The 15,192-nt window shown below is 36.9% G+C and overlaps 2 protein-coding genes across 2 annotated transcripts; one reads left to right on the forward strand and one right to left on the reverse strand.

Moving 5' to 3' along the window:
- Positions 1-9,183: 9,183 nt before the first annotated feature.
- LOC129880220 (uncharacterized) lies at positions 9,184-11,857 on the reverse strand. Its single transcript, XM_055954158.1, has 2 exons — positions 11,128-11,857; positions 9,184-10,079 (listed from the first exon to the last, which is right to left on the reverse strand). Exons 1-2 carry the CDS (start codon positions 11,652-11,654, stop codon positions 9,665-9,667), a joined length of 942 nt encoding a protein of 313 aa, XP_055810133.1. The 5' UTR covers positions 11,655-11,857; the 3' UTR covers positions 9,184-9,664.
- Positions 11,858-12,985: 1,128 nt separating this feature from the next.
- On the forward strand, positions 12,986-14,932 carry LOC129880224 (uncharacterized protein At1g27050). The gene is made up of 2 exons (XM_055954166.1): positions 12,986-13,384; positions 13,732-14,932. The coding sequence occupies exons 1-2, from the start codon at positions 13,043-13,045 to the stop codon at positions 14,005-14,007; spliced, it is 618 nt and encodes a 205-aa protein (XP_055810141.1). The 5' UTR covers positions 12,986-13,042; the 3' UTR covers positions 14,008-14,932.
- The last annotated feature ends 260 nt before the right edge of the window (positions 14,933-15,192 follow it).

Raw genomic sequence — 15,192 nt, forward strand, 5'->3', positions numbered from 1 at the left:
ATATCACATTCCCTCACCTTCAACTGATGGTAGCCAAATCTCATGTCTATCTTTGAGAAACACGTGGCACCCTGAAGTTGATCAAATAAATCATCTATTCTGGGAGAGGGTATTTGTTCTTTACGGTGACCTTATTCAGCTGCCTGTAGTCAATACACATTCTAAGGGACCCATCTTTCTTTCGCACAAATAGGACGGGAGCACCCTATGGTGAGACACTCGGCCTAATGAATTCCTTATCTAACAAGTCCTTCAACTGCTTCTTCAACTCTTTCAACTCGGCGGGGGCTATTATATAGGGAGGAATTGAGATAGGCTGGGTATCAGGAAGAACATCAATCCCAAAGTCAATCTCCCTATCAGGAGGGACTCCAGGCAGATCTTCAGGGAAGACTTCGGGAAACTCATTGACAATCGGAACCGACTCAAGAGATGGAGACTCAACATTGTCGTCTTTCACTCGGACAAGGTGATAGATACACCCCTTTGAGATTAGCTTCCTGGCCCTAAGGTAAGAAATAAACTTACCCTTAGGCGTGACAGGACTCCCTTTCCACTCTATGACTGCCTCATCTGGGAATTTGAACTTGACAATCCGAGTCCTACAATCGATAGAGACATGACAGACATAAAGCCAATCCATGCCAAGGATCACATCAAAATCGACCATGTACAATTCAATTAAGTCGGCCAAGGTGTCCCTGTGATGGATCGACACAGTGCAATCTCTATAGACCTTCTCAGCTAGAATAGAATCACCGATAGGAGTAGCTACGCAAAAAGGCTCACGAAGATATTCAGGAACTTTATTGAATTTACTAGCCACATAAAGATTCACAAAAGATAGGGTGGCACCCGGATCCATCAATACATAACAATCAAGAGAAAAAACTCGTATCATACCCGTTACGACGTTTGGAGAGTTCTCCTGGTCTTGACGACTACCCATGGCATATAGGCGGTTTATACCTCCACTCGTACCTGAAGTAGTACCCCTCTGATTACCCCTAGCCGGCGGTGCGGTGGCAGAATACTAGACTCTGTTTCCCCCTATTAGACACTCCCTCTGAAAATGGTCCATTTGGCCGCATTTATAACAACCAACCCTTCCCGCTCTGCATTCTCCCAAGTGGAGCCTACCACACTTACCGTATGGTGTCTTCCCCCTCGAACCTTGACTTACATTGGCCTAGGATTGAGAACCCTGAGGCTTGAAATTCTGGCGACTCTGACCCTGCTGATCATACCTGTTCTGCGGCATAGGTGCACTGGCGGTAGATGAGGCATAGTTGGAAGGCCTCCTCTGAAAAAAGGATCTGTTGCCCTTGCTTTGCCTCAGTTCACTCTCATGGCCCGCTGATTTTACCTTCTTGCTCGGGTGCTCTTCTCTGTCTTTTCTTTTCTCTTCCTCCACCTGTTGAGCATACACCATTAATCTAGAAATATCCATATCCAAGATCAACAATGTTGTTTTGCACTCCTTCTTCACATGCCTCCCTAATCCGGAGACAAACTTCCTCATCTTTGACCTCATATCTGGGATCATTTCTGGAGCATACCTGGACAGCTGGATGAACTTCAGGCCATACTCCTTAACTGTCATGCCTTCCTACTTCAGATTTACAAACTCCTCCACCTTTGCTTCCCTCAATTCTCGGGGAAAGAAGTGGTCAAGAAAGGCTCCCTCAAATTCATCCCACCTAGAAAGTTCAGCATCCTCACCCCTACCCTGTTCCCATTAGTTATACCAAATGTTCGCCACATCTTTGATTTGATAGGACATCAACTCAACCCCCTCAATTTTCATAGCTTGCATAGCTTTCAGAATTTTCCACATCTCATTAATAAAGTTTTAGGGGTCTTCATCAACCTTAGAACCCGTGAATGCTAGTGGATTCATCCTCAGAAAGTCTCTAATTCTAGTGGCAGCAAATGACTCTTGGGGACTAGAGCTAAGAGTCGGCGAACTCTGGTTACCATTTCGGGCAGCCATTAATTGCGTGAGCATTGTAATTGCCCCTCGAAATTCTACCTCTGATGTGGGTGCAGGCGGAATTGCAGGCACTTGGGTTGCCTCCGCATACCTCGTAGGTCGCCTTTAGCCCTTGCTGGGCATACCTTTGATTGGGGCATCTCGGCGTTGTCAACGTTTCTCTGGCTAGCCGTGCGTTTAGGAGGCATTATCTGTAATGTACAAACACACGAATTAGAAAGGAGTTTTATAGAGTTTAACTCTATCGCACAAAGTCAGAGTATGAAAGAGGTGAAACAATTCCTAATGTCCTATAGCCTCCTGCTTATAAGTGTGGTGCACAACACACCCATAAGCAAGACTCTACTAGACACAGCTTCATAGACTCCCTAGGACACTTGAACTCTGGGCTCTGATACCATGTTTGTCACGCCTCGGGAGGGTACCCTAGACGTGACCGGCACTTGAAAGCCATTTCTGACCTTCAAGCGAACCACCTAACTCAATCATTCTGTCATTCAGTCCTATACGCTCAAAGAAAGGCTCAATTATAACATGCTATTTACAATATGGGGGCCGAAGGCCAAACATGTTTAACTCAACAAAATAAGTATAATAGGACTCCTCAAAATAATAGTCCAACCTCCCCACACTCTAGTCTATGAAGCCTCTATCAAAGTCTGGAAGGTGTCAATGGCTACCAACAATCAAGATAAAGGAAACAACAACAACAAAACTATACAAGGAAGCTCAACATCCTCCGGAAATTAGGAGGACTCACCAACTAGCTGGGAGTGTATGTGGATCCTCAACGAAGCACTGGTTGATGATCTCTAGTACCTGTTGCTGCATCATAAAACGATGCAGGCCAAATGGCGTCAGTACATGGAATGTACGAGTATGTAAAATGGCCGGAGAAAACAAACATCAAGAAAGCATCGATATCAACTCAGAATCTCAACTCATATATACATACATAACAACTCACTCAAGTGCCCTAAGTCTAACAAGAAGTGTTTTAGACCGGACCAAATCTCATGCCACTCAACTCAACTGACTCGTAGTACTATCAAGACCTAAATGGTAGTTTCTCTTATCCGACAATCATCACTTATGAGCCAGTGACAGTACAACAATCAGACGTCGTTGCCACGTCCGTCCATACCTTGCCAGGGCATGAACGCCTCCCTAATCATGGATACCATCGATTAGTGAAGTCCTATCATTTCAGGACAATAAAATGGGAAACATCCGACTTTAACGATTTGATCCCATGGGAAGCATCCGACTTTAACGGTTCCATCCCTACCTATGTTGGCGGCGTAGTTTTTGGGGTTCGAGTATGGACTATACTCTTACCCGCTTCGATGCTCGATACTCCTCCCATGACTCCATGCTCATAAGACTCTCTCCAATCATCTCAAACAAGCCCTCACGGCTAGTTTCATGTGGAACATTGTCAACTCATCAACTCTATTCTCATCTCAACGCAATTAAGTCATAATGGCAAGTTCCATTTAGGACCTCGTCCACTCGTCAATTCCATCCTCCAATTAACTCAATCAAGCCTCATTTAGGTAAGCATTTATGACATCTCCTCAAGACTCATCACAATTCTATGACTTTAGCTCAACAATTCAAGTAGAATAACATATTTAAGAAAATTGACTTAAGCAACATAATCACATAGCTAAAGAGATCAACAAAACATAATAACAAGTCATCTCCATCAACTCATACTAACATGAAGGTCTTAGGAACTTCTTAGCTCAACAACATCAACACATATAACATTAAATAAATAGGGCACAAAACTCATTCAAACATAAACCATACCAAGAAACCCCATTTTCATGGACATCTAACCTCAAAGCAAGAGTAGGGCACATGGGTGGACTCAACCCATATTTTGGATAGCCTTACATACCTTAGAATAGACTCTTGAAGAAACCTTGTTGTTGGGTCTTCAATGGAAAGCTTGAAGTCTTGAAGCTCTTGGAACAATCTCTTGTTGGAAATGGAGAAGAAGAAGAAGAAGAGAGTGAGAGAGGAACTCCTAGGGCTTTTTAGAGAGAGAGTGAGGGATTAAAAATGATCCCAAAATGTGCTAAGGCTGATACATATATAATTTGGGGGAATTCCCAAATTACCCCTTCTCAAAAAACCTGCACATCTCGTAGTGGCGCGCCATGCCAAGGACCAAACTACTGAGGCACATTCTTGGCGCGATAGTGGCGCGTCGCGCCCTTACAGCGCCAAGGCCAATATTTCCGTGGTTCTGGAAATTGGCTTGAAAAACCCTGCACACCTTTTAGTAGCGCGCTGCGCCAGAGACCAAACTACTGAGGCGTGTTTCTGGCGCGATAGTGGCGCGTCGCGCCACTGCGGCGCCAAGCCCAGTTTTTTGCAATTGCAACTCAGGCCTGAAAATATCTGTTGTGCTAGTTCATCTTAGGATCGTCATATCTTTTGACTCCAAACTCCAAAATATACATTCTTAGTGGCGTTGGAAAGAAGACTCGACGACCATTAATTTAATAGGTCATGGGCCACCCAGATCGTCATATATCAAAAGATAGGGTCGTTAGAAGTCAACCCCTCATGCGAACTCCTCCTCAAACTTAGCCACGATGAATCTTTTGGATTGATTTGGTCCTAGGGGTCCTTCATGACCCCACATTACCTCTAACGATGCACAGTTTCTCAGAGACTCATCTTACTCATGCAAATGCCCCACAATACTCGAGTTCGATCCGTCCCGAATACAAGAAGGGTTCGAATCTTAGGGAAAAATTTTGAGGGGTGTTACAGTCATGTGGCAATGTTTTTGCAAAAATTAGAAAGAGTGTATTACACGCATCACTGGGGTATATTTCTCAAACTAATAAGTGATAGTTTAAATATGAAACTCAAAAAAAAGAATAGTTTAGATGTGTTTTTGACACTTATCTCAATATGAAATAATAAATGAAATAAGAAATAATATAATAATAATGAAGAGAAAGAAAAAGATTCTATTTTAGTGTAAAATTTATCGCAGTGGGTTGGAGTTGATTTACACCAAATTTGATGTTTGGGTTGGAGATGCCCTTAGGACTAGATATCCATAGCCTCAACTATTTGAAATATCCTCTCAGCTCTTAAGCAGAGCAATGACAACTCTTTGCCTCCTGAACTTGATCAGTACGCCAAGTACAGAAATGTAAATATATTTTGTTGCTCTTCGAAGGTATGGTAGGATTTCTTTCTCTGCCATCACAGTAGCATCTACAACTCCTACAAAACGAGCCTTGAGAGAGTCACTTGAGTCGTTGCCTACCAAACATGCATACTCTCCTTGTTAAAAAGTTTTTATCCTCTCAATAAATTTTTCAAATTCTTCGATTTGAAAATTCTTCAAGACGACAATATCGGTAGAGATAACACCAGCTTGAAGATATCCTTCTGCTTTAATTTCTATCATCTACCAAATCCCTTTGTCATTTGGGTATTATACTCCTTATATTCCACCCATTCTTTTCAGAATTGTTTGCTTCAGATAAGTCTCTACCTTCTGACTTTATTTCACCTCCTATTTTTTTAGTTCTCAATTGTGGAAAAGAAAACTGTTTGCAACATTGTGCCATTAGTGCTCCTTTTGGAGAACAAGAAACTCCTAACCCTCTGTTAACCATTTGCTTTTTCAAATAAGTATGGAAATTTGCTCTCAAACACTGCGTCATTGCTCAATTTAACTGATATTTCTTTATTTTGATATTATCATCTTGTAGTAAGATTCAAGAAATTTTGAGTCTATAAATAAAATATTTTTTTTTAAATTGGTATCAGAGCTTCTACGATCCTGATAGAGAATCAAAGAGTTTTCGCTGCCGACGGACAGCTATTACCCATATATACCGTCCGTCTGACCAATGATCATGATGACAAGTTCCAGATGAACGATATATGTATGAAAACATCATGCTAGGAGGATGGATTTATAAAAACATTGCAGAGTTAAAAAAGTGCAAGCAAACATGTCACAAGACAAAAAAGTTTTTCTCTAATTAAAAGTTGAAAAAAGTTTAAAAAAAAAAGAAATTGATGAAAACGCCATTAACGAGAGTTGGAGACAATGTGTTCCAACACTTGAAAGTTGGAGAGAAGAGCTCCAATACAACCAAGAGAAAAAATATTGTGAGTTGGAGACAAAGTGCTCTAACACTTCGAAGTTGGAGAAAAGTGCTTCGACACAACCAAGAGAAAAAATATTGTTAGTTGGAGACAAATTGCTCCAACACTTGGAAGTTGGAGAGAAAATCCTCTAACACAACCAAGAAAAAAAAATAAAGGTTGAAGAAAAGTTTTCAATACAACAACGACAAGAATGAAATTGAAGATTGAAGAAAAGTCATGTTTTCCAATATAACTACAATGAAAAGAAAAAAAGACAAGATTATACAACTTTGAATTACGGAAGAATGTTGAAATAATAATTCAAAGTTGGAGTAGGAATCCTAAGTTGTTTAGGATTTGTTATTTTTGGTATTTATTTAATTAATGTCTAGTTAGGATTTATTTGTGTTAGTTCATATTGGAATATATTTTCTAGTATTAGTTTAATTTAATTTCTTACTATTATAAATAGGGATTATTTAGGTTATTTTCAATAGACAGAATATAAAGAAAAGAAAGATCAAGAGAGATCTTATAGTAAGATTCAACAGATTTTGAATTTATGAATAAAATATTTTCTTTCAAGAAAGATATTTTTCTGCTGCTATTTAACTATTTCCCCTTATTTTGATTTTTGTACCGAGGTGATCTTTTCAAGTATAATTAAAAAAATTTCATACTAAATTACCCTTAATCGAGCGGCAAGAGGAACAACACCAGTAAACGGTAGCATATAAATCATAATAGATCGATATAGTTAAGTTAATGTTATATTTAACTTAATTATCATGTTGGATTACTTATAAATTATATCAGATCGTCATATTTTCAAAATTACAAATTAAAAAAATCAGAATTAAGTGGGTATGCAAATTAAATCGTGCTAGATCGATATGACTTTATGAACATTCAATGTAGGTGTCCTTGGATTATTCATAAATCATACCAGATCTTCATGATTTCAAAGCTAAAAATAAATAAGACGAATCCAAAATAGTGGCATAAAAATTATAAAAAACAATATGATTCCATCATATATTCAACCTAATTAGCATTTTGGACAAAGCACACAAGCCCTACTGGAGTGTTATGATTTTAATTTTTTTACTCATGTACTCTATTTAAATTTATTTCATTTTTTTACCTCTTCTTCATCCGTTTCATTTCACTTACGAGACTCTACTTTATGATTTCAAAGTCACAAAGGAAAAAAATATACATCTTAGATTTACGACATGCAATTTATGAATATATGTATGACTTTGTGATATATGTAAGATATTCCGTTTTGTTGGATTACTCATAAATTATATTTCCTTTGTTTATGTTTATTTTTAGTTGTCATGATAAAGTTTTGTACAATTCTTAAGAAAAAGTTAATTAGGGGTATTGTTTGACTAATATACTCCTTATTAATTCTTTAATTTTCATCTATTTACATGCCTCTTAATTCTTGAATGATTAATGCTAAGGGCAAAGTTGGAAAAAGTTAATTAATTTTCTCTTCCTTTTTTGGTAATAAAGGAATTTTTTATTCATTGATCAAATTAAAGAGTTATTACATAAGGCGGCTAGCCTAGGCAACATAGTGGCTATTCCATCCCTTTCAAATACAGAAATAGCAAAAGTTGGTGGATTGGGGTACAACATTAAGCTTTCAAAAATATCAAGTCTACATCCTTTTTTTTGGCTAACTGGTCCGCTACTCCATTAGCTTCTCTCTCTATATATGCTTGATTGGTGCCCTTCCTGCTTCATGCAACAGGCACCTCCAATCGTCAATTAAATTTTGATAGAAACAATCTTTGTTAGATAACATGCCGAGGATTGCGTAGCAATCAGTTTCGATTACTAAGGAAGTTAAGTTGTTTTGTAAAACAAGCTTTAAATCGTGAAGCAAAACTAGTGTTTTCATGTAAATATTAGAAGCATTGTATATTCTCATGTTGAAACACAAGAACCATTTCTTATTATGGTCTCTAAACACACCTCCAATTAAATTAATTAATTTTCTCTTAATTATTTAAATTGACAATTATTTTAAAACAAGTATTTTTAATATATATAACAACTAAAAAGAAACCAAGGAAATATTCAACCTTCATGGTCTCAAAGTTAGAAATTAAAAAGTTTGTGACATGAAAGTCGTGATAAATTTGTATGATTTTATGCTATATTCACTTGAAATATCTTGTTAAATTTGTCACAAGTTCTCATAAAACTGGATGGACGTTGGACTCATGTGCTTATTTGGAGTCACATGTGTTGCAAGAAGTTATTTTATGTGGGGGAAGCTAAATCTTTCGACTCTCCAATACCTCTCAAACAAAATGAAACAAGAAATTCTCCGTTTATTATTTGAAAACTTACCTAAATTTATTATATTTATAAAATATTAATTATTTATAGCTACATAATTTTTTTTGAAACTAATTTATAGCTATGTAATTCTAATACATTTATATTACATTATAATCACTTTTAACATATAGTGCAAATATTTTTTCAAAATAAGCCCAACACATTTTGAAACACTTATAATACATCTATATTTAATACAAAATTCTTTTTTATACATAATATAATATATCTATATTACATGCATAATAATTCGTTTTTAATACATAGTGCAATTTTTTCTACCAAAACAAGTACAATACATTTTAATATATATATATATATATATATATATATATATATATATATTGCACTTATATTTCACTTTTAATACATAGAACAATGGCTATTGATGTAAATATTTTTTAAATATGGTATATCTAAGTATTAAATAAAAAATATATTTAAAAGCAATAAATATTTTATTAAAAAGGACTCAAAAAAACGAAGTTTAGCATGTTTGTTGTTGTTACTATGGGGTCCTCGAGCACAAAGGAGATTTTACTCTAAATTCCTTGCCAAGCTACATGAAGCAGATCAAATTTAGATATTTGTACCCTCTCGAAGTTCGACAAGGAACCATGACAAATATGTTAGGAATAGATTCCATTATTTCATCAGTATGTTGTGATATAAACGTTTATGCCCCTGGATAAACCTCAAAACAAACTCTATGCTTGTTCAATAATTTTGCAATCCACAATATGCATACTTATAAAGTTTGTCTCTGTTAGAAGTTTAACATTATTTCTACATGAAGACGGAGGGTCTTTTATAATGATCCAACTAAAAGCATGCCAACGACAAGGACACATAATTGAAGTACCAGTTGGTTCCGTAGTTTTAGAGTTCTAGAGTTCTGTTGATCCAAAGTACTCCATCTCTATCATTGCGAGTAGAAAGTAAAGAGGAAAAAACATAACCAGAAAAATCGTGTCAGACAACTGAATTTATCTTGTTGAGGCATTCTTGATTGAAGAGATGATATGATCGTCCCGAATTCAAATAGCAAGATGTGAAGGAAAAGTTCTAATACTGATCGATTAAAGAAAGAAAAAGGAGTTCTCTTTCTCTTCTCCGTTTCTGTTATACCAGTAGTGGGTTATACTGATCACCTAAAAACTTCAACAGGATTTGATATCAGATTGATGAGCTCATAGATTTTTTAAGGCTTCGAAGGATACTCCACATGAACGTCGAAATAATGAATAGTATTATGCCGGTTATAATGGCATACTTGAGTCCAAGATTCACGAGCAAGTTCACTAGAAGGCCAGCCAAGACAACACCAACAAAGTTTGCTGAAACAGCAGACCAGAAAGGCATGTCGAGCACAGAAGCTATGATGGCTCCTGTCCAAGCTCCAGTTCCAGGAAATGGAACTGCCACAAAGAGCATTAAACCAAGCCATTGAAACTCTTTCACAGGACCTGCCTTGTCTTTGGCCCTCTCAAACAACAAATCCAAAAGCTTTGATGCTGACTTGTTCGTTCCAGCAAGGAAAATTGCTAACTTCTTTAAGTAGAGCACAATGAAGGGAACAGGAACCATGTTCCTACAGATGGAGCACCAGTTCTTGATTATTAGCAAACAGAAAATGACCCACACTCCAAGCACTACCTTTCCCACTCATATAAGATTAACATGGTCAATATAGCTTCCGAAGTCTAACTAATGTAAAACAATCGCTCTAGAGATTGTTTCCTAGTTACTTAAGACTTTGTTAGATATGCACTGAATGAAGTATTGCATGTATTGGTGTTCCTCTAGGTCAAACATACGATTTGAACAGTATCTCACACTTATAAATAGATTTGTATTATATTTATCAAGTCATTGGTACATGTTCTTCTCCTTCATGTTTTTTCACAGACAGACTTCCAAAATTATGTTCTCGCAAAAACCAGCTTGATTATCAGCTGAAAATAGTCAAAATCGGATTAATTGTCAACTGCGCCTATCGAAAACAGGATTGACCAACGAGTTTGAAGGAACTGAAGTTACATCTCTTTACAAGAATTAGCAATTAGCCAAAAGACTACCTTTCACTCTCATATAAGATTACACAGACCCTATAGCTTCTGAAGTGTAAACTATCAAATAACAAACATCAATAGACATAATTTTTCCAACTACAGGTAATTAACAATTGGATATTTGTTTGTATATACATCTTCAATATAACATCTGAAGTACCAGTAGCTAACATTCAAGTTACAGCACCACAACATTCCTTTTAACTGCACGCAACATAATTCAAACTGCAGATAAGCACGAAAAAAAATACTTCTAAGGATAAAACAGGCATTCAATTCAATAACAACAACATACCCAATGTACTCGCACAAAATGGAGTGTGGGGAGAGTAGAGTGTATTACCTCTACCTCAGAGAGAGAGAGAGGCTGTTTCTGATAAAAACTCAGCTTGAAACAGACATTCAATTAACAACAACAACATCAACATACCCATTGTACGCCCATAGAGTAGGGTCTAGCGAGGATAGAGGAGGTTGTGTTCAATTCAAGGACTTAAATCAGGACAGTGTAGCAAATGTTCAATCTTTCTTCCAAATTACTGAATTTAAAGAGAAAGCGAAACTTACCCAAGAACAGATAAAACAGTCAAGACAGTAGGCTTGAGTTGCAACCAATAACCAACAGGAATCGCCCCACGAAGCTCAATTACAGGAAGTGTAGCCAAAGCAAACACAACAGCCTCATCAGGCCAGCCTGAACTCCTCAAAGCAGTAGCAACTTTTACACCAAAGCCCGAAGCCCGAATAGAGTCAGCAGCAGCTTTTGCATCCCCAGAAACTGCAAACAAACCAACAGATACAGACGCCCATAACAACACCCAAAAGAGAAATTTTAATGGTTTTTCCTCAGTTTCCAGTAAACCCTCTTCTTCCTCTCCAATTACTTCAAGAAAACTATCAGAAGAACTTCTTGTTACCCTTTGAACACGACCCAGATGGCTAAAAGTTCGAAATATTAGAAAAGATTGAGTCTTTAAGTGAATTTGTCGATTTTGATGCAAGAAAGAGTGAATCTTGGGGAATGAGAAAAAGGGGTTAGTCTTTCTATAGGAGAAAGTCAATAGCTGTGGAGAGTGGGATAAAGAAGTGGCCATTTTGGGGTGAAAAATTTACTGAAAAATACGAGTTTTTAGCTCATTTTTTTGAGCTCAGCACACTATTGAGGTGCATTTTCATGGTGAATAATGAAGTGAGGAGAATTTAGGATGGGATTTGCGAGGGACTTTTAGGATTAACTGATAGGAGAAGGAAGTGATAAGATTTTGGATTTGGTATTTTAATAGGGTTTTGGCATTTAAGTACATGTTAATATGGCCCTTTAAGCACCGGAAATACAATTAGGGAGGAGTAAACGAGGTGTTTAATCTTTGTACATTAATTGGTCAAATTTTCATAGGATTAATGTCTCAAAAGGTCACTTAACTAAGTTACCCACCAATTTTATGAAGGGGTTCAAAAAAAATTAAACACGCTAATCAGAAGAAAAAAATGTGCTTATTCGGATTCAAACCCGCGAGCTGAGACAAGCTAAGGCAAAATATTGAACCTCATTTGCCACTGAGCTAGTCCTTTAGCTTATGCTCAGGGGGTTCAATGTTAAATATATACACATAAATTAAAATTTTTATCTTATATATACAGTGTAATTTTTTAACGAAGGGGGTTCGGATGAACCCCTCAACTACACGTGGGTCCGCCCCTGGTACTGATGATGAAGAGAGTTCACATGGATATTCTTGATAATTCGCCTAGAGATATTGATTTAAAGTCAATATTTAACTCATTTTTATCTCGCTAATCGGTTGATGCGAATAGGTTCCGTCATACTGAATGGCGTCAATAGAATTGAAGGAATTGAAGAAATAGTTACAAGATCTTTTAAGTAAGGAGTTATATTAGACAAGTACGAAGTATCTCCCATTTAGGATACTTCTATTTTATTTGTGAAGAAGAAGAATAGTTTCACATGAATGTACATTGATTATCGATACTTGAATGAGGTGACTATCAAAAACAAATATTATGTACCTTACATATATCTATATTGCGATTTGACCAAAATATGGATTTGTGTCAAAAAAATCCTACATCGAGGATAACGTCTTACTAAAAAAGGCAATTTTGTATTTAAGACTCAAACTCAAAATCTCTAATTAAAAATAAAAAGATATTTATTACTCCATCAAAATTCTTATTGGTTTAAGAAAACTTCACCAACCAAAACTCAGGAACATTTCAAATGTTCAAAAAAAACAAATCGTTTTAGTCATATTCAAATCTTAGTAGGGAGCTTTTTTCCCTGAATAAGACCCTATATGATGTGAATTTAAATTAGTTGGATTTTAATATGAATATCGAATATCGAATATGAGAAACTAAATTCAAGATGGAAAAGGATTTTAGAGAAGTGAAAAAAGGAATAAATAGTCCAAATCTCTTGTCATTACATACATCCGCCAAAGCCCAAATAGAACCCAAAATCATGGGCCGCAAGAGAGACAGAACCCACTTCAATCGCCACCTCCCCTACTCCTTCCCCAAGCGCCGCCGTCCAACGCCAATCACCGACGACCCCTTCCCGGCGCCGGAAGATAACTCATCATCCACCAAGCAACAACCGGCTACTGTGGTGGTTATTGGGGTTCCTTCTGAATGCTCTGTACTCGACATTAAATCTCGATTTGAGATTTATGGATCCATCTCTCGAACCCGTATGTACCCTAATGGTCTCGCTCATATCACTTTCCGTTCCAATGATTCTGCTCAATCTGCTGTTGAAGCTGCTGAAGATTCCTCTTTCCCCATTACTCTCCACTCCATGCCTGTATGTTCCTTTCTTCCCTTTTTTTTTCCTTTCTAATATGTAGAAATTCGTGTCAAGTTTCCTTCTTTTTGTGTTAATTTCACCTTTTGAATCTGTGGTTCTGTCAGATTTTTGCAAAAATTGAAGTTTTGTGAGCGCAAGTTGCAAAAAATTTAAAAAAAATTGGAACTTAAAATATTTGAAGATCAGATTCAAGTGTAGTGTAACAGGTTGTAACATGTATACACAGACAATGTATATAATTTGTGCACAATCAAGGTAAGAGTAACAGATTGTAGTATGTTAATTTCCATCCACATTGTGAGCTAACAAGTAAAAAGAATTACTTTTGTTGTTGGGGATGACAGGTTCAGGTAATATGGGCAACTGATCATGCATCACAGTGGAAAGAAGGCGTGATGCGAAAGGATGAAATATCCACATCAACAGTTGTATCGAAGCTAGTTAAAGCAGAGGTGCCACTAAGTAGGCACGGGAGAGGTAATCGACTGGGATCAGCGATTGTGAACCCCAGAGATGAGGATAATGATAATGCTGGAGGTAATGTTCGCGCACATGTTAGTACAAGGCTTGTTGAGCCTTACAAGGGTAGGGAAATTGTTGCCTATGATGATATTTTGTAACTTGTGGTCATGGTTTTTGAGGGATTGCCTCACTTGTAACATTAGCTATAATGCTATATGGTTCTTTAATGTAATATTAGAGCTTTCATTAGGTAAAAGTTGAGAGATTGTTGCAGATTAATTGGGGTGATTTTCAGTTCTAGATGTTCTTTTAGTAAGGTTCAGAGCTTGTTTGTTTTCTTCTCTGTGTAGGTAATACGATCAGTAAAAAATAATCATGTACGTAAGATATTTTTTTTATATGACTATGTTTTTCATGTATTCTTCTATCTTAGCAAATACGACATTGTTCCATGATTTGGATTTTGAAGTAAAGATAGATATTGTTACTATACTTGTGTTCCTCAATACTTGTACTTGCAGCATACCACTTGGAACAAGTTGGCATCGTTGATGCGTTTTCAGATTACATTTTTAGGATTCTTCCACTCAAAGGGGATGTAGAAGAACTTTCTTTTCCTGTCGTGGCTTATAGAAGTCAGGTGCAATTTGCAAAAAGCAGCCACATGCTCTTGTAGAGCTAATTCACCGTGTTAATTATCTTATTTGGTAAGTACTGATCGTACTCTTGATGGCACATTTGAAGCTTTCCAGTTGACTATTTTGGAGACGCGTAATTATGACAAAAAGTTGTTGTATGGGTTATGTGAGTTGTGCATGATGTCTGTAAATGTTGAGTCAGATGTTTGTGGATGATGTTATTGTCTCGAGGTTTAACAGTTTTTACTAGTAATAATGCACTACATTGTTATTGTGTGGTTACGAGAGTTGGAGCAATTGTATTTTGTTCTTGAAATTGTACATCTAAGAATGATAAGATGACCATCTTGAATCCTAGCGACAGGAGCTACCTCAAATTTTCTACACTCATTTTGTGAACAGCATCAATGTATCATATGATGTAAATGAAGATGATGCTTGATTACAGGTTTCTTGTAGTTCTGTATGGCTCTCCGCCTCTCGTACAAATCTAATGGGCTCCTTTCGTGACCACTACAGGACTATAACAAATTAACAACCATCAGACCTTGTACAAGTTTACATCTCTCTGATATAACCCCATACATAAAACTAGAAAGTTCATATCTAGTTTCATCCAGAAAGCAAGTTAAGCAAGCATCTGGATTGATATGTAAAACATGGCATGGAGATCAAACAAACAAGCATTTACCTACTATTCGATGA

The sequence above is a fragment of the Solanum dulcamara genome, chromosome 2, assembly GCF_947179165.1.
Source record: "Solanum dulcamara chromosome 2, daSolDulc1.2, whole genome shotgun sequence".
NCBI lineage: Eukaryota > Viridiplantae > Streptophyta > Magnoliopsida > Solanales > Solanaceae > Solanum > Solanum dulcamara.